Source organism: Gorilla gorilla, chromosome 20 (genome assembly GCF_029281585.2).
Source record: "Gorilla gorilla gorilla isolate KB3781 chromosome 20, NHGRI_mGorGor1-v2.1_pri, whole genome shotgun sequence".
Taxonomy (NCBI): Eukaryota; Metazoa; Chordata; class Mammalia; order Primates; family Hominidae; genus Gorilla; species Gorilla gorilla.
This window is the reverse complement of record NC_073244.2, coordinates 25663722-25681839: the sequence shown is the minus strand read 5'-3', so window position 1 is coordinate 25681839 and position 18118 is coordinate 25663722. Positions and strand designations below refer to the sequence as shown.

The 18118-nt window shown below is 52.5% G+C and overlaps 1 protein-coding gene and 1 pseudogene across 2 annotated transcripts in view; both read right to left on the bottom strand.

Moving 5' to 3' along the window:
• Positions 1-18118, bottom strand: part of NCAN (neurocan) — a 40345-nt gene that overhangs the window by 16444 nt on the left and 5783 nt on the right. For both annotated transcript variants that reach the window (XM_019016562.3, XM_019016561.4), the window contains exons 3-10: positions 16535-16936; positions 11721-11895; positions 11483-11610; positions 10649-10942; positions 8845-9432; positions 7279-8637; positions 2002-2118; positions 812-925 (exon numbers count right to left, since the gene is read on the bottom strand). In XM_019016562.3, coding sequence (XP_018872107.3) covers positions 812-925; positions 2002-2118; positions 7279-8637; positions 8845-9432; positions 10649-10942; positions 11483-11610; positions 11721-11895; positions 16535-16936 — 3177 coding nt within the window. The remainder of the gene's footprint in view (positions 1-811; positions 926-2001; positions 2119-7278; positions 8638-8844; positions 9433-10648; positions 10943-11482; positions 11611-11720; positions 11896-16534; positions 16937-18118) is intronic.
• Positions 2973-3065, bottom strand: LOC115931674 (uncharacterized; annotated as a pseudogene).

The following is an 18118-nucleotide window of genomic DNA, read 5'->3' as shown; positions in this document are numbered from 1 at the left end:
GGCATGGTGGTCTGTGCCTGTAGTCCCAGCCTACTGGGGAGGCTAAGGAGGGAGGATCACTTGAGCTTGGGAGGTCAAAGCTGCAACGAGCCAAGATCGCACCACTGCACTCCAGCCTGGGTGCCAGGGTGAGACCCTGTCTCAAAAAATAAAATAAATTTAGCTAGGCGTGGTGGCACGTGCCTGTAATCCCAGCTACTCGGGAGGCTGAGGTAGGAGAATCACTTGGACCAGGGAGTTGGAGGTTGCAGTGAGCTGAGATTGTGCCACTACATTCCAGCCTGGTGACAGAGTGAGACTCTGTCTCAAAAAAATAAAATAAAATAAAATAAAATAGGGCAGGCGCAATGGCACATGCCTGTAATTCCAGCACTTTGGGATGCCAAGGTGCGTGGATCACCTGAGGTCAGGAGTTCAAGACCAGCCTGGCCAACATAGCAAAACCCCATCTCTACTAAAAAATACAAAAATTAGCCAGGCGTGGTGGCGGGCGCCTGTAATCCCAGCTACTTTGGAGGCTGAGGCAGGGAAAATTGCTTGAAACTGGGAGGTGGGGGTTGCAGTGAGCTGAGACGGCGCCACTGCACTCCAGCCTGGGTGACAGAGCAAGATTCCATCTCAAAAAAATAATAAAATAAAATAAAATGGTTAATTCTATGTTACACACAGTTTGTCTAAAAGAATAATTTATCTTGTGTCAGGCTCACAGCCATGGAACTGGAGGCAGGGACCTGGAGTATGTGGGGAAGCCTGTGGCTGGGCACCCAACCCCACTCTTGGTACTGTTTCTGGTGTTGCAATAGAAACTCACCCTTCTCGCAAAAGCTGCCCCCATAGCTGGGGAGGCAAAGGCAGACAAAGCCATTGACCTCATCAATACAGGTGCCTCCATTCTCACAGGGGCTGCAGAGGCAGTCATCAATGTCTGAAGAGAGGGGAAGAGACTGAGTTAGAGGTCAGCTTCCCCTTGGCTCTGAGCCCCCACAGGAAACTAAGCAGAAGATGGGGTCATGGTCCTACCGTCCATCCTGGACCTAAGTGCAGCAGTCACAGTCTGCACAGATGGCCCAATGACTCTGCAGGCAAGGGGGTGGAACCTCATACAATTAACATAAATTAGCATTAATGAGAGCAGATGCCACTGGGGCAGCTGAGAGCCAGGATGTGCAGACTGTTCTACCTGACTCTAGAGAAGTGAAGGTTATACTCTCAAAAACAGGCTCATAGAATGCTGAAGCTGGAGTCTCTTTTAGGCATTTGCAAAGACTTGCACAGAGTCACAAAGCTGTTTGTGGGTAAAGCTAGATATTCATTGAGCTCCTCTTCTACTGGTCCATGTGTAGACAGTGCTTGAGGCACGTATGGCACTGGGCAAGTCACTTCCCCTCCTTGAAACTCAGCTTACTTTTTTTGAAAATGGTAATAATAATGGGCTCCTACTCAAGGATGATTGCGAGTAGGGAAGCAATAGAAGAGCACAAGAAATTATATCATGTATATTTATTGTTATAATTCTGTAATCAGTCATGTGGTTGTGAAGGTTGTGAAGTCAAGATGACACATAGAGCTCAAAAAATTATGTCATTTATATTTGTTGTTGTAATTTCATAATTGGTAGTATTTCTTGTGTTGGGCTTTGAAGCTAGCACCCAACAGTTCTGGTGGCAGTGCTTATACCTCCCACCAACCCAGGAAAGGGCAGGATCTCCAAGGGGCCTTTGCAGGGAGGAGTCTCAGACATATAATTCCTTTGTCTTTTCCTTCCCACCTCTGACTGGTAGTAATGGGAGACAGCACACCAGAGATGAAAGCTCAGCTGTTTGATTCTGGTTCCACTAACTGGGCTGATTTAGCTGAATGCAAGGAGTGGGGTTTGGGAATGGAGCATCTGAAACCAGCTTTTTGTGATCTCTGAATTCTGAGGGCATGGCTGCTGGAGTACAACCCAAGGCTCTGGAGTCAAACAAATTCAGATTCAGATCCTGAGTCTGGGGTACTCACCAATCTCACAGTTCTCCCCGGCGAAGCCCTGATCACAGCTACAGCCATACATGGTGCCATTGGCATTACATGTCCCTCCATGAAGACAAGGGTTGTTCTCACAGGGATCTGAGTGCACTGCAGGATGGATGGGTAGTGTGGGGAAGAGTCAGGCCACAGATCTTTTGCCTTCCTGGAATCAAGACCCCAGGCCCCCAAACCGCTCTAATCAAACCCTCTCTATGGAGCCCTCTTTATAACTTCCCCAACCAGTGGTCACCAACTCCCTCCCATATGACCCCTGTTACGAGGAGTTTACTGCTTCCAGAAACTGCCCCAAAGCATCTGGGGACTTTCCTGCCTGTAGCAAAGTCCTTCCTCAGACTGAACTGGAATGGGGCTCCCAGAGACCAGGGCTGCCTGAAGGACCTCGTAGAATGTCTTCTCCCAGAACATGGGCTTCAGTGTCCTCCCTGACTTCAGTGTCCTTCCCCTCCTTTGGGCACACCCTGCTCATCACTGTGCTTCTCATGAATTGGGGCACAGGAGTGGACATAGGTTCTAGCCTGGGTGACAGACTGAAAAAAAAAAATCCTCATCCTGTTCCAGCCAACCCAGATCCTGTCAGGGTAGCATCTAACCATTCCACTGCCCAGCGGAATTAAATTTTTTGAAAAATTAAATTAAAAAAAAAGAGGCCAGGTGCCATGGCTCATGCCTGTAATCCTAGCACTTTGGGAGGCCAAGGCAGGTGGATCACCTGAGGTCAGGAGTTCGAGACCAGCCTGGCCAACATGATGAAACCCCATCTCTACTAAAAATACAAAAAATTAGCTGGGTATGGTGGCAGGAACCTGTAATCCCAGCTACTCAGGAGGCTGAGGCAGGAGAATCCCTTGAATGCCGAAGGCGGAGGTTGCAGTGAGCTGAGATCGCGCCACTGCACTCCAGCCTGGGTGACAGAGTGAGACTCCATCTCAAAAAAAAAAAAAAAAAAAATGAAATTCTTCATTTTTTGCACAGGGGCCGTGCTAATCTTCTCTATATTGTTCTAATTATAGCATATGTGCTGCTGAAGCGAGCACTACTTTACTTTTTTTATTAGAACAATCGTTTCTTGTCTGTATCTTTCCCTAGAGCACTGGTGTTCCATATGGCAGCCACATATAGATATTCACGCTTAAATCAATTAAAGTGAAATAAAAGTAAAAACGTCGTCCCTCAGTTGTCCTAGCCATTTTTCAAATTAGCGTGGATAGAGAACATTTCCATCCCTGGGAAAGTTCTAGAATGTTGCTCTAGGACGTCAGTTTTCAGAGGAGAGGGGATTTGGTTTCAACATATGGTCTGGGACAGAACAGGCATTCAGTAATTGCTTGCTAACGGAATGAAGGTAGCAGCTGGCCCTCCTGCGGTAGCTGAGGGCTGTCCCTGGGGTGGCCCCATGGATGGCAAACGGGCTTGTGGATGGCAGGGCCTGTGGCTGGACGACGGCCCTGCACGTGTGTGCACACGCACAAGGCTGCCAGGCGGCGGGACACATGAGCTCCGCCAGGTGCCCCGTGCTGCTGACACCTGCCCACGGACTGGCGGTGACTCAGTCACTCGCTGGTACTGCATTTATTTTTGGCTTCATTAGCATTTCTTCTGCAAGCGGCGGGTGGGTAGCTGCCTGGGTCTCCCCAGCACTGCCCGCCAATCTCCATCCTGCTGTGGTTGGCTTCATTGTGGAGCCCAGGATCCAGAAAAGTCCAAGACAGACCCAGCCTCAGCCCAGGTGCAGCTCCAACCCCCGTTTCCTTAGTGTTCCTATGTGGTCGCCCTCCCACCTCTCTGACTGCCCCTTCTCTATTTCTTTGGGCATTGAGCTTCTTTCTTCCCCTCTGATCATCTTTCCAGGGTTGATCCCCACCTAGCCCGTCTCTTCTCTCCTCACCACCACCCTAAGATTAATTTCTTTTTTTGAGATGGAGTCTTGCTCTGTCCCCCAGGCTGGAGTGCAGTTGCATGATCATAGCTCACTGCAGCCGCAACCTCCCAGGGTCAAGCGGTCCTCCCACCTCAGCACCCCTGAGTAGCTGGGACCACAGGTATGCACCATGCCCAGCTAATTTTAAAATTTGTTTTGTAGAGATGGGGTCTCACTATGTTGCCAAGGCTGGTCTCCAATTCCTGGGCTCAAGGGATCCTCCGTCTCAGCCTCCCAAAGTGCTGGAATTACAGGTGTGAGCCATCATGCCCGGCCTCATGTACTTTTTTATGCCAATGAGCTAAGCATTTCGCAGCCTAGTGGCTGAGACAGAAGCTCTGTTTTCCAGCCAGGTGCGGTGGCTCACGCCTGTAATCCCAGCACTTCGGGAGGCTGAGGCGGGCAGATCACTTGAGTCAGGAGCTTGAGACCAACCTGGTCAACGTGGTGAAACACCATCTCTACTAAAAGTATAAAAATTAGCCAGGCGTGGTGGTGCACACCTACAATCCCAGCTACTCAGGAGGCTGAGGCACGAAAATCACTTGAACCTGGGAGGCGGAGGTTGCAGTGACCTGAGATCACCACTGTACTCCAGCCTGGGCGACGGAAAAAGACTCTCTCTCTCAAAAAAAAAAAAAAAAAAAAAAGAAACCCCATGTTCAGATGACCTGGATTCAAACCCCAGCCTTGACACTCCCTTAGTTGCATGGCTGCACAAGGCACTTCACCTCTCTGTGTCTGTCTCCCTATCTGCAAAGTAAGGATCACACTGGAGCTTTTCCCATAAGGACATTAAAAGGATTAACCAAGATAACCCCAGTAAAGTGCTTTGAATAAGCCAAGCACACTGGCAGTAACCCATAAATGTCAGCCTTTATCGATACGGGGTGGGGCGGTCGGCCTGCCTCCTGGACATCTAAGAAAAAAAGATCTGCCCGGCGCTACGGCTCACGTCTGTAATCCCAACACTTTGGGAGGCCAAGGCAAGAGGATCACTTGCGCCCAGGAGTTTGAGACCAGCCTGGATAACATAGGGAGACCCCATCTCTACACACACACACACACACACACACACATAGCCGGGTGTGGTGGTTGCATGCCTATAGTCCAAGCTACTGGAGAGGCTGATGTGGGAGGATCACTTGAGCCTGGGTGCAGTGAGCTGTGATTGCACCACTGCACTCCAGCCTGAACAACTGACCAAGACCCTGTCTGGAAAAAAAGAAAAAAGAAAAAAAAAAAAAAAAAGATCCCACCCCAACACAGCCCAGAAGTGACAGGCTGGATGATGAAACCTGCATCAGCTATTTCCATCATCATGACACTTTGCCTTCAAAAAAACGGGCACCAGCTTGGGCAACATGGCAAAACCCTGTCTGTAAAAAATACAAAAATTAGCCAGGCCTGTTGGTGCACACCTGGTCCCAGCTGCTTGGGAGCCTGAGGCAGAAGGATCACCTGAGCCTGGGGAGGTCAAGGCTGCAGTGAGCCACGATCTTGCCACTGCACTCAAGCCTAGGTGACAGAGTGAGACCCTTTCTAAAAAAAAAAAAAATTGGGGGGTGGGGGGGTGCGGTAGTTAAACATCAATGGTGTTAATAAAAGTGTGCAACTCCACTGGGTGCTATGGCTCACAGTTGTAATCCCAGCACTTTGGGAGGCCAAGGCAGGTGGATCACCTGAGGTCAGGAGTTCGAGACCAGCCTGGCCAACATGGTGAAGCCCTGTCTCTACTAAAAATACAAAAATTAACCAGGCGTGGTGGCGGGAGCCTGTAATCCCAGCTACTCAGAAGGTTGAGGCAGGAGAATCACTTGAACCTGGGAGGCGGAGGTTGCAGTGCGCCGAGATCGCACCACTGCACTCCAGGCTGGATGACAGAGTGAGACTCAGTCTCAAAAAACAAACAAAAAAAAAGTGTGCAACTCAGAAAAAAAGACTTATTAATTGGCTGCTTGTTTTGTTTTGTTAGTTTGATTTCACGCAGGGTCTCGCGGTGGAACTATCATAGCTCACTGCAGCCTGGCTAATTTCTTTTTATTTTTAGTAGAGATGGGGTCTTGCTGTGTTGGCCAGCCTGGTCTTAACTCTTGAGCTCAAGAGATTCTCCCACCTCAGCCTCCCAAAGGGCTAGGATGACAGGCATGAGCCATCACACACAGCCTCTTTTTTGTTTGTTTGTTCCTAATTTCATTTGGCCAAAAAACTCAGCTTAATTTGGCAGAACCTAAGAAGGGCTGGAATTTGCAGGCTGAGCTGAGGCTGACCTGGCCCCAGGGAGAACAGGGCAGCCGATTTCTATGGACGCTGCTGGCCACAGAGTAGCTAAGACTCAGGCTGACTTGGGCTCCAATTGAGGTTTGACCACTGATTAGCCAAGCGGCGTTTTACCTCCCTGAGCCTCGGTTTGCTATCTGTAGAATGGGGGTGATTCTCGCCCCTTGCATGCCTCCCCAGCACCCACTTTCCCTGTGGCTTGAGGTCCCCCGTGAGTCAAATCACTGAATTCCAGCTCCCATTCACATTTGTCCAGGAAACCCTCCCTGCCATGCCTCCTCCCTCTGGTCTCGCCTGGGAGGCGTCTGTGTCCTGCTCTGTCTTCCCCAGACTCGGGGAATCCTGGAAAGCCAGTCCCTGGGCATCACACCACTGTCCAGCTCAAAGCAGATGTAGATATGGCTTGTAACTGAACTCATTCCCCAAATCAGACTCTACTCAATGCCTTGCCACTCCCACATTTTGTTTTTGTTTTTGTTTTTGACAGAGTCTCACGCTGTCACCCAGGCTGGAAGTGCAGTGGTACAATCTCAGCTCACTGCAACCTCCGCCTCCCGGGTTCAAGCGATTCTTATGCCTCAGCTTCCCCAGTAGCTGGGATTACAGGTGTGTGCCACCACACCTGGCTAATTTTTATATTTCTAGTAGAGATGGAGTTTTGCCATGTTGGCCAGGCTGGTCTTGAACTCCTGACCTCAAGTGATCTGCCCACCTCGGCCTCCTAAAGTGCTGGGATTACAGGCATAAGGCACCATGCCTGGCCACTCACTACTCTCACATTTTGTTCATTGGGATGTATGCTCTGTGCCCAAAATTGATCAAGCGCTACTTCATCTCCTGGCCTTTGCCAGTGCTCGTTCCTCTGCCAGGAATGTCCTTTCTGAAATTCAACTCCACCTGATAAGCTCCTGCCTCCAGCGTCATGCCCCACTAGAAAGCTTCCAGATCCCCAGGGACAACCATTCCTCCCTGCTCTGGGATCCCCCAGCCCCTGCTCCCCAAGCCCTGACCATGGAGAGCTGGACAGAGCCCTGGGACTTTGTACTCACCCTCCTCCGCACCTGCATTCATAGGGGTCCCTGGCAGGGCTGGCTCCTCTCCACTTGCCACCTCCTCCCAGGAGCTCTCTACACCCGGGCTCCCTGCCAGGACCTCCAGTTCGAAGTCCTCTATGCCCAGGGTGACAGGCAGCAGGGTGCTGGAGGGGTCCCACGGTACCGTAGGCTCCCCTGAGGAAACTGAGGCAGACTTGCCCACACTGGCTGCAGTCGGTGTCCCAGGAGGAACAGCCGGTTTCCCTAGGGGACTGCTCTGATGCGGAGGCACTGAAGCTCCTGATGTTCCCTGGGTCTCCACCTGATCCTCTGGCTCTGGGTCGGGTTGGGAGCTTGAGGAGCCCAGTGTAGACATGGCTGGAACTCCAACCTTGTCCCCCTGCTCCAGGGTCGTGAGGGGCGTCACAGTGCTTGTATCCAGGGCCACCTGAGGGCTCAAGGTGGTGCTTTGGGCTTCTTCAAACACCTGGGATCCAGGTTCCCAAATTCCACTAGCATCACTGGGGGCCGGCGTGACTGTGGAATCCATGGGATTCACAGTGGGTCCTTCATCTGTAGCAACCCAAGGCTCCAAACTTGGGGTGACTTTGGGTACCAAGAAGACTCCAGGGCTCCCCAGGAGGGCAGATGGGGATCTTGCATCCAGCCCTTTGCTGTACACTGAGGGCCAGGGGTCCTGCACCTCATCTACAGTGGCCTGCAAGCCAGAAGTGGGGCTTTCTGCTGTGTCAAAGACCCCAGACTCAGACCCCGAGATATCCCTGAGGCCCGTTGGTGCAGTGGCAGTCTCAGTGGGGACAAAACCTACAGCCACATTCCTGTTTACAGAAGGCCATGGGCTGGAGCTGGAGTGCTCAGCTTTGTTGACCTGAGCAGGGCTGGTCTCCCCAGTTTCTCTGAAGCCTGCCCTGGGGGACTCAGGTGTTGTGGGCATGGCCTCTCCACCCTGTCCTGTTGGGGTCGAAGAGAGAGGCAGGGAATACACCTTGGTCTCTGCAGCAGGGGAGGGTGGAGCCGTCGCCGTGGCCTCACCATGTGCCTCAACTCTATTGGCCTCGGTGGAGATGGGGGTGGGGTGTGGTAGCATCCACTCTTTGGGACCACGCAGCATGGCCATCATAGGGAGATCTGGGGAGGTGGCCACAGGGAATGCCTCCCAGGGGGCAGGGCTGGGAGCTGAGACAGTGGCCTCCAAGGGGGACCAAAACAGGTCTGGGGTGGCTGGCCTGGCACTGGGGCCCTCGGCTTTCTCTAGCTCCAGGACAGGGGCCCTGCTGTGGCCTGAGATGCTGGATGGGACCATGGTAGGGGGCCACAGCCAGGGCTCTGGGGAGCTCTTGCCACCAGCAGAACCTGCAACAACATCAAGGCAATCATTACAATGATCTCTCAGCAGCCCCTTTGGTTGGACTCCAGGCCCAAGGGAGAGGGGGCTTCTGGGGCCAGAGGACCCAGCTGGGATTTGGCGCTTCCTCCCTCATCCTGAGTGTAGCCATGGCTACCTCTCTACCCTCACCTCCAGATCCCCAGGTAGGTCCCACCTCCCCCAGAGCAACTCACCAGCTCCAGGCATATCCACCTCATTGGTCAGATCAGCCCAGGGGCTCCGGCTCTGGCCACTGCCCAACATCTCTGTGACTGCCATGGCCAACGGAGGCTCCATTTGGTTCCCTGCAGCCTCTGAGGTGGGGGGCTGGGCGCTGGCCTCCATCCCCCCTTGCAGCCCCGGCTCCGGTTCCTGCTGCTGGAAGTAGCGCCCATTCAACCCTTTGAAGCGCCCCCTTCTCCTAGGCGTAGGGTCAGTTGGGGCCACCTCCGTGTGTGAACTTGCTGCAGTGCCTGCCCCCATGTCGCTAGGGCTGGGGGCCACCGTGCTTAGCCACACTTCCCCAGTGGGCCATGAGGCCAGCATGGGGTCCCCAGGGGTAGGGCTGAGGGTCTGTTGAGACTCCTGCTTCTCCTCCAAAATCAGGGGCTCTTCTTCCCCACTGGACACCAGAGGCTCCTGGAAGTCAGGGGTGACCCCCTCTTCCTCCTCCAGGGTGGGCTCCAGTTCTCTAACTGGGGGCCCCTCTGCTGACAGAATCTCCCCCTCATCCCCAGAGGATGGGGTCTCTAGGTCTCCATGTTGTGATGTGGGGTGATGAGCTGTGGGAGAAAGCAGAAGAGGTTGTGTTAGGCCCAGGGGTTGCCTGGGAAGTTCTGCTTGAAGTCTACCCACTTTCCAGCATGCTGCAGCACAAGCCTTCTGTGTACCTCTGTCTCTCCTAAGTGGTTTCTGAGATTCCCCCAGCCTGGGAGAGGGAAGTGCAAAATTTTCACCTCCACTCTTCAGGCTGGAGACCACCTGAGCCACTGTCAGGGTCAGAGTCAACTGGCTGCAGTGAGGACTCAAGAGAATTTGGGCCAGGCGCGGTGGCTCACGTCCGTAATCCCAGCACTTTGGGAGGCCAAGGCGGGTGGATCACTTGAGGTCAGGAGTTCAAGACCAGCCTGGCCAACATGGTGAAACCCCGTCTCTACTAAAAATACAAAAATTAGCTGGGCATGGTGGCACATTCCTGTAGTCCCAGCTACTCCGAAGGCTGAGGCAGGAGAATTGCTCGAACGAGGGAGGTGGAGGTTGCAGTGAGCCGAGATCACACCACTGCACTCCAGCCTGGGTGACAGAGTGAGACTCTGTCTCAAAAGAAAAAAAAAAAAAAAGACAATTTGGCTCATGGGCAAAACTCAGGTAGTGTCCAACTCTCATGAACTTGGGTCTGCCTGTTGAGGGGTTCAACTCAACCTTGGTGACGGATCCTCCCCTGGTACAGGTGGTGCCCCGTGGGCATGGTATGCCCATGCCAGGACTGGGGCAGCTTACTTAGAGGACATGACTCCTTGGGGTTGATGCTTGCAGCTTCCAAAGCTGTCCCCACTGCCCCCCAACAAGGGCGAGTGTCATCCCTGCTCCCACATCCGGTGTGGTGCCCAGAGGTGGCCAATTGAGGCATTATCTCTTCCACGGGGGTGTTTCTGCGTATGGGCGTGGCTCTAGGTAGAGTATGCCCCACCCAGGGGCTTGTCTTTCAAGGTTATGGGGCCTCCGGACCTCAGGAGATACAGCCCACCCAGCAAAGGTGACTCCCCACCAGAGTGGCCTCCTCTGGAGCCCTGTTCTTTACCCAAGACGGGGCTCCTAGGGAAAGACTTGTCGTAACGCGTGTGGCCTTCACCCGGGGGCGTGGCCCTCACCCAGGGACGTGGCTTATCACAAAGCGAGCTTCCATGTGTCTCTCCCTTGGCTTGGCGAGGCTTTCAGGGACGTGGCCTTCGCCAAAGTGAACGCCCTGGGGGCGCGGCCACCAGGGGACGCACGCACCTCGGAAGCAGTAGGCGTCGAAGCGCTCGGCGGGTGAGGGGAAGCCGGTCCGGTTAGCGAAGCGGTAGACGGTGCGCACGCCCGGGGCTGGGCCCCCGCAGCGCCGGCGCGGCGTCTGGATCGGGTAGCGCACGCTGCCGTCGGCCAGCCAGCCCGGGTCGCACTGGTCCAGGCCCTCATGCCAGGCCAGGTGCAGCTGTCCCACCGAGGCCAGCGCGGCACCCTGGCGGCGGCACTGTGCACGCGCGCCGGCCAGTGTCAGGCGGCGGGCCGGGCCCACGTAGAAGACCTCGCCTGCGGGAGGGGCGGGTGGAGGTCAGGGGGGCTGGGGAACCCTCCCCTGGAGCCCAGGAAGTGAGTCCAACTCCAAATAGTTCCGACCTGGACGTGTTAGGGTGGTGGTTAGAAGAGGCGGTGACAACCGCAGCTGTGCGTCCAGCTCCGGGATCATCCTTGTCCTTACCTCTCATGCAGAGCTAAGCCTCTTTTTACAAATGGAATAACTCAGGCCCATGGGCAAGTCGGGCTTCAGAGAGAGGGAGGGGCTCGGTGAAGGGGACTCACAGACGAGGAAGGGGATAGGGACAGGGAGGCAGGCAGGGGACAGGGGATTAGAGAGGGAAAGAGGATCAGAGAGAGGAAGGGGGCAAAGGGAGGGAGGGGGACTCAGGGAGGCATGGAAAGCTCAGAAAATGAGTGGAATGTCTTGGTTGCAGGTTTAGGGAGGTATAAGACAGGGGAGTTGCATAAGGACCCCGGAGGATGGGAGTTGGGGAGAATAATAGATGCTCAAAGAGAGGCGGAGGGGCCGGGTCCTGCCAGTCCCAGACTTACCCCCCAGCTCCCGGGCAAAGCAATACACATCGTAGAGTTCCTGTGGGTTGCGCCTCCCATAGCTCCGAACCCCCGGAAGGCTGCTACGGTCGCCATAGCAACCAGGACGGGACTGGGTGATAGGATACCTGACAACACAAGGGGAGGGTCCCTCTCAGATGTGCGCTCCTGGAGCCCCCAAGGAACCTCCTTCCCCATGAGCTAGTCTTCATCTCCCTGCCCTGTGTATCCCCCTCACCGAACAGTGCGGTCAGAGAGCCAGCCAGCATCACAGTTGTCAAAGCCATCCTCAAAGGCAGCCTGTAGATGCCGAGGGGCTGCAATGATGGCTGAGCTGAGACGGCAGGCCTCCTGGGCCTCAGCGAAGGTCAGTGCATAGCGGTCCCGGGCTGACCGGTAGTGGAACACAACACCTGTGGGGGAACATCCAGGATGGGGGGACAGTTGACTTATGCTGGAATCTTCAAGAACAGACCTACCTCTTTCAGAATGACTCCCCACCCCTGTCTGATAATAATAGACCTAGCGCCAGGCACAGTGTGGGTTGAGGGTGGGGAGCAAGATCCATATGCCCCCGTTTTACGGATGAGGAAACTGATAACAATGGCCATAAAGGGTTACAAGTTAGCAAATATTTACAATGTGAAAAGCATTTACGGCCGGTCAGGCATGTTGGCTCACTTCTGTAATCCTAGCACTTTGGGAGGCCAAGGTGGGCGGATCACTTTAGGTCAGGAGTTCGAGACCAGCCTGGCTAACATGGTGAAACCCTGTCTCTACTAAAAATACAAAAAATAGCTGGGCATGGTGGCATGCGTCTGTAATCCCAGCTGTTAGGGCGGCTGAGGCAGGAGAATCGTTTGAACCCAGGAGGCAGAGGTTGCGGTGAGCCGGGATTGAGCCACTGCACTCCAGCCTGGGAGACAGAACAAGACTCCATCTCAAAAAAACTAAAACATTAAAAAAAAGAAAAGCATTTATAAGCATTATCTTATTGAACTCTTACAACAAATCTGATTGTTCCAGAGGAGGAAACTTAGGGTCAGAAAGGTTGAGGGACAGGTCCAGGCCCACGCAGCAAATAAGAAACAGAACCAGAATTCAAATTCAGAGAGATCTGACTCCAAAGATAACACTCTTCATGCCCAGGGTTAGGCCCTGGAGGTGGCAGGAGGTGTGGAGAAGGCTGACAGAGAGTTTCTGCCTTTTAGGAATTAAGTGCATGCGCTGATAGGGAAGCACAGGCAGCAGTGGGAGACCAAATGTGGTTCTTTTTTATTTATTTATTTTTATTTTATTTTATTTATTTTTTGAGACGGAATTTCACTCTGTCGCCAGGCTGCAGTGCAGTGGCACAATCTCAGCTCACTGCAAGCTCCGCCTCCCAGGTTCACACCATTCTCCTGCCTCAGCCTCCCAAGTAGCCTGCCATCACGCCCAGCTAATTTTTTTGTATTTTTAGTAGAGATGGGGTTTCACCATGTTAGCCAGGATGGTCTTGATCTCCTGACCTTGTGATCCGCCCACCTCAGCCTCCCAAAGTGCTGGGATTACAGGCGTGAGCCACCGCGCCCGGCCCAAATGTGGTTCTTGCCTGGCCTGGAAATGTGGTCCTGGAAGGCTTCCTGGAGGAGGTGACATGTAAGCCAGGATGTGAAGCCCCAGTAACAGGCTCACTGTGATTCAAATTCTGATTTAGGGATGAAAGAAATGGCTGAACAAGACAATGAAATGAAACACTTTGCTCTGTCTTATCCAACTGAGAGCCCTGTGTCCTCAGCATTGGACCAGTACAGTGTAGGTGCTCAATAAATGTTTGGCTGAATGTCCGGGCATAGCAGCTCATGCCTGTAATCCCAGCACTTTGGAAGACCGAGGCAGGCAGATCGCTTGAGGCTAGGAGTTGGAAACCAGCCTGGCCAATGTGGTGAAACCCTGTCTCTACTAAAAATACAAAAATTAGCCAGGTGTGGTTGTGTGCACCTGTAATCCCAGCTACTCCAGAGGCTGAAGCAGGAGAATCGCCTGAACCCACGAGGCAGAGGTTGCAGTGAGCCAAGATTGCACCACTGAACTCCAGCCTGGGTGACAGAGTGAGAATCGGTCTCAAACAACAACAAAAAGAGTTTGGCTGAATGAATGAAATTGAAGTTACCTAGATATGGAATTCACTTGCCTCACCACCAATCAGTTTGTTGTTGTTGCTGTTGTTAGCTTTTATCAGTTTTCAGAAATGAGGCCTCTGAAAGGGGATGACTGGTTGACTCCATAAACTATGTGGTAAGACACTGTGTCCCCAGTTCCCAGTTTGGGGGCATGCAGGTTAAGCCCCAAGACAGGAATCAGGGACTTGCCCAAGGTCAATGTAAGTTAAGGGAAACAGGTTTCCCAGCAGGAGTCCACAGGATGTTTGCTGTACAATAATCCATTCACTGAGTCATTTATTGAGCATCTACTGTGTGCCAAACCCTGTTCTTTATTTTTAGTTTTTGACTATTTATTTATTTATTTATTTGAGTCAGGGTCTCCCTCTGACACCCAGGCTGAAGTGCAGTGGTGCGATCTCAGCTCACTGCAGCTTCCAACCTTCCAGACTCAAGCGATCCTCCCACTTCAGTCTCCTGACAAGCTGAGACTACAGGCGCACACTAGCATGCCCTGCTAATATTTTTGTTTTAATTTTGTAGAGACGGGGTCTCACCATCTTGCTCAGGCTGGTCTTGAACTCCTGGGCTCAAGCAATCCTCCTGCCTTAGTCTTTCAAAATGCTGAGATTAGAGGTGTGAGCCGCCACATCTGGCTTATTTAGTTGTATTATTATTATTATTATTTTTAAGACGGAGTTTCGCTCTTGTTGCCCAGGCTGGAGTGCAATAGCACGATCTCGGCTCACCTCAACCTCCACCTCTTGGGTTCAAGCGATTCTCCTGCCTCAGCCTCCCGAGTAGCTGGGGTTACAGGAATGTGCCACCATGCCCAGGTAATTTTGGTATTTTTAGTAGAGAAGGGGTTTCACCGTCTTGGCCAGGCTGGTCTCGAACTCCTGACCTCATGATCCACCCGCCTTGACCTCCCAAAATGCTGGGATTACAGGCGTGAGCCACTGCACCCAGCCATATTATTATTATTTTTGAGACAGGGTCTTGCTCTGTTGCCCAGGCTGGAGTGCAGTGGCATGATCAAGGCTCGCTGCAGCCTCGATCTCTTGGGACTCAAGCAATCCTCCCACCTCAGCCTCCTGAGTAGCTAAGACTACAGGAACACACCACCATGCCTGGCTAATGTTTTGGAATTTGGAATTTTGTATAGACAAGGTCTCACTATGTTGCCCAGGCTGGTCTCAAACTCCTGAGCTTAAGTGATTCTCCTGCCTTGGTCTCCCAAAGTGCTGGGATTACAGACATGAGCCACTGGGCCCCCATCCCCGTTTTTTTTGTTTTTTTTTTTGTTTTGTTTTGTTTGTTTTTTTTAATAGAGACAGGGTCTTGCTATGTTGCCCAGGCTGGTCTTGAATTCCTGGCTCAAGTGACCCTTCCTCTTCAGCCTCCCAAAGTGCTGAAACTACAGGTGTGCACTACCACACGCAGCTCAACAAGAAGAATTTAATAAAGGAATTGGTTGCCAGGTGCGGTGGCTCATGCCTGGTAATCCCAGCACTTTGGGAGGCCGAGGTGGGCAGATCACGAGGTCAGGAGATCAAGACCATCCTGGCTAACACGGTGAAACCCCGTCTCTACTAAAAATACAAAAAATTAGCCAGGCACTGTGGCGGGCGCCTGTAGTCCCAGCTACTCAGGAGGCTGAGGCAGGAGAATGGCGTGAAACCGGGAGGCGGAGCTGGTGATGAGCTGAGATCACGCCACTGCATTCCAGCCTGGGAGACAGAGCGAGACTCCCATCTCAAAAAAAAAAAAAAAGAATTGGCTAAACAGGTATTTGAGAATTGTTCTTGCTTAATATTTAATATACATCTTAAATTAACTTACTTTTAAAAAATTGTCTCACTTAGAAAAAAACTTAAGTTTATTTTACAAGGAATTTTTTATTTCTATTTTAAATAGAAAGCCAGTATCCTTTGTCTTACATAAAATCAGATAACCATAAAATTGACTCCAAGTAAAATCCTGCCTAGACGGAGGATGCAGTGAGCTTAGATAGCACCACTGCACTCCAGCCTGGGCAACAAGAGTGAGACTCCATCTCAAAACAAACAAACAAAAATCCTGCCCAGATATTGTGGCCCCCAGAAGTCTGAGCTGGAGACTCCTCTCTCATAGCTAAAAAAGAGAGGTGTTAAAGACAAGATAGTACCCATACCGATACAGACTTTTTTTTTTCTTTTGAGGCAGAGTCTCGCTGTGTGGCCCAGGCTGGAGTGCAGTGGCTCAATCTCAGCTCACTGCAACCTCCACCTTCTGGGTTCAAGCAGTTCTCCTGCCTCAGCCTCCCAAGTAGCTGGGATCACAGGCGTGCATCACCATGCCTGGCTAATTTTTTTTTTTTTTTTAAGACGGGGTTTCACCGTGTTGGCCACACTGGTCTCAAACTCCTGACCTCAACTGATCCACACGCCTCGGCCTCCCAAAGTGCTCGGATTATAGGCACCATAAAGACTTTAGGACTTTATCAGAAGAATTCAAAGGGAATCCCTGTTCAGAGAGTGATTTCTTTCCTTTTTTTTTTTTTTTTTTTTTTTGTGACAGGGTCTCCCTCTGTCATCCAGGCTGGAGTGGAGTAGCCTCAACCTCCCAGTCTCAAGTGATCCTCCCACCTATGCCTCCCAAGTGGCTGGACTACAGGCATGTGCCACCATGCCCGGCTAATTTTTGTGTTTTCTGTGGAGACGAGGTTTCACCATGTTACCCAGGCTGGTCTCGAACTCCTGTGCTCAAGCAATCCACCCGCCTTGGCCTGCCAAAGTGCTGGGATTACAGGCATGAGACACCAGGCCAGGTCTCAGGGAGTGATTTCTAAGGTTACATTCAGTGGGTGGGCTCCAGGCTCAGCCCTCCCTCTCCCCGGCCCCCGGCCCCTCCTTTGCCCCCAACTGACCTGTCACCTCCAAGGGCACCAGGTCCTGCTCATCCTCAATGCCCCTCACCACCTGGCAGCGGTACAGCCCAGAGTCGCTGGCCCTCAGCGGCCCCAGAAGTAGCGTGGCGTTGGCTCGATGCCGGGGGTAGGAAGGCAGTGACACTCGTCCCTGCCAGCTTTTGGCCACCCTCACGACGTTGTCCTTGGCCACCAGGATGGGCAAGTCCTGTCGCTGGCCCGACGCAGTCCGCACCTTGGTCCACTTTATCCGAGGGGCATCTCGGGCTGCGCTTGGCCGTGGCTGCAGGGTAAAGAGACAGGGCAGGGCCACCAGCTCCGCCAGCGCAGCCCGCACTGACCCAGACCCCAGCTTCTGCATGTGGAGCCCCCTTTCGCTGGCATCGGCGATATCCTGTGTGCCTGGGTTGGAGAAGGTGGAGAGAGGGCCTGACTCAGAGGCAAGAACCAAGCAGGGACTGCTATTTCCCTCTTTTAAAAATTTTTTTAAAAAGGGCTGAGCCAGAATTTGAACCTAGGGCCACTTGACCTCAGAATCCAAGCAGTGGCTGGACGCGATAGCTCGTGCCTGTAACCCCAGCACTTTGAGAGACCGAGGCGGGCAAATCACCTGAGGTCAGGAATTTGAAACCAGCCTGACCAACATGGAGAAACCCTGTCTTTACTAAAAATACAAAATTAGCTGGGTGTGGTGGCACATGCCTGTAATCCCAGCTACTCAGGAGGCTGAGGCAGGAGAATCGCTTGAACCCAGGAGGCAGAGGTTGCGGTGAGCCAAGGTCGCACCATTGCACTCCAGCCTGGGCAACAAGAGCGAAACTCCATCTCAAAAAAACGAAAACAAAACTATTTTTAGAGATTGAGTCTCACTCTATTGCCCAGGGTAGAATGCAGTGACACGATCATGATTCACTGCAGCCTCAAGCTCCTAGGCTCAAGCAATCCTCCCACCTCAGCCTCCCGAAAGTGCTGGGATTATAGGTATGAGCCACTGTGCCCAGCCCCTTATTATTATTATTCTTTTATTTATTTATACTTTTGAGATGGAGTCTCGCTCCATCTCCCAGGCTGGAGTGCAGTGGCATGATCTCAGCTCACTGCAACCTCTGCCTCCTAAGTTCAAGCACTTCTCCTGCCTCAGCCTCCCCAGTAGCTGGGATTACAGGTGCGTGCCACCACGCCTGGCTAATTTTTGCATTTTTAGTAGAGATGGGTTTCACCATGTTGGCCAGGCTGGTCTCCAATTCCTGACCTCAACTGATCCACCTACCTTGGCCTCCCACAGTTCTGGGATTATAGGGGTGAGCCACTACACCCAGCCTTATTATTATTTTTTTGAGTCTAACTCTGTCACCCAGGCTGCAGTGGAGTAGCATGATCTCGGCTCACTGCAACCTTCGCCTCCCAGGTTCAAGCGATTCTCATGCCTCAGCCTCCCAAGAAGATGGGATTACAGGCATGTGCCACCACACCTGGCTAATTTTTGTATTTTCTGTAGAGACGGAGTTTCACCATGTTTGGAACCCCTGACCTCAAGTGATCTGCCTGCCTCAGCCTCCCAATGTGCTAGAATTATAGGCATAA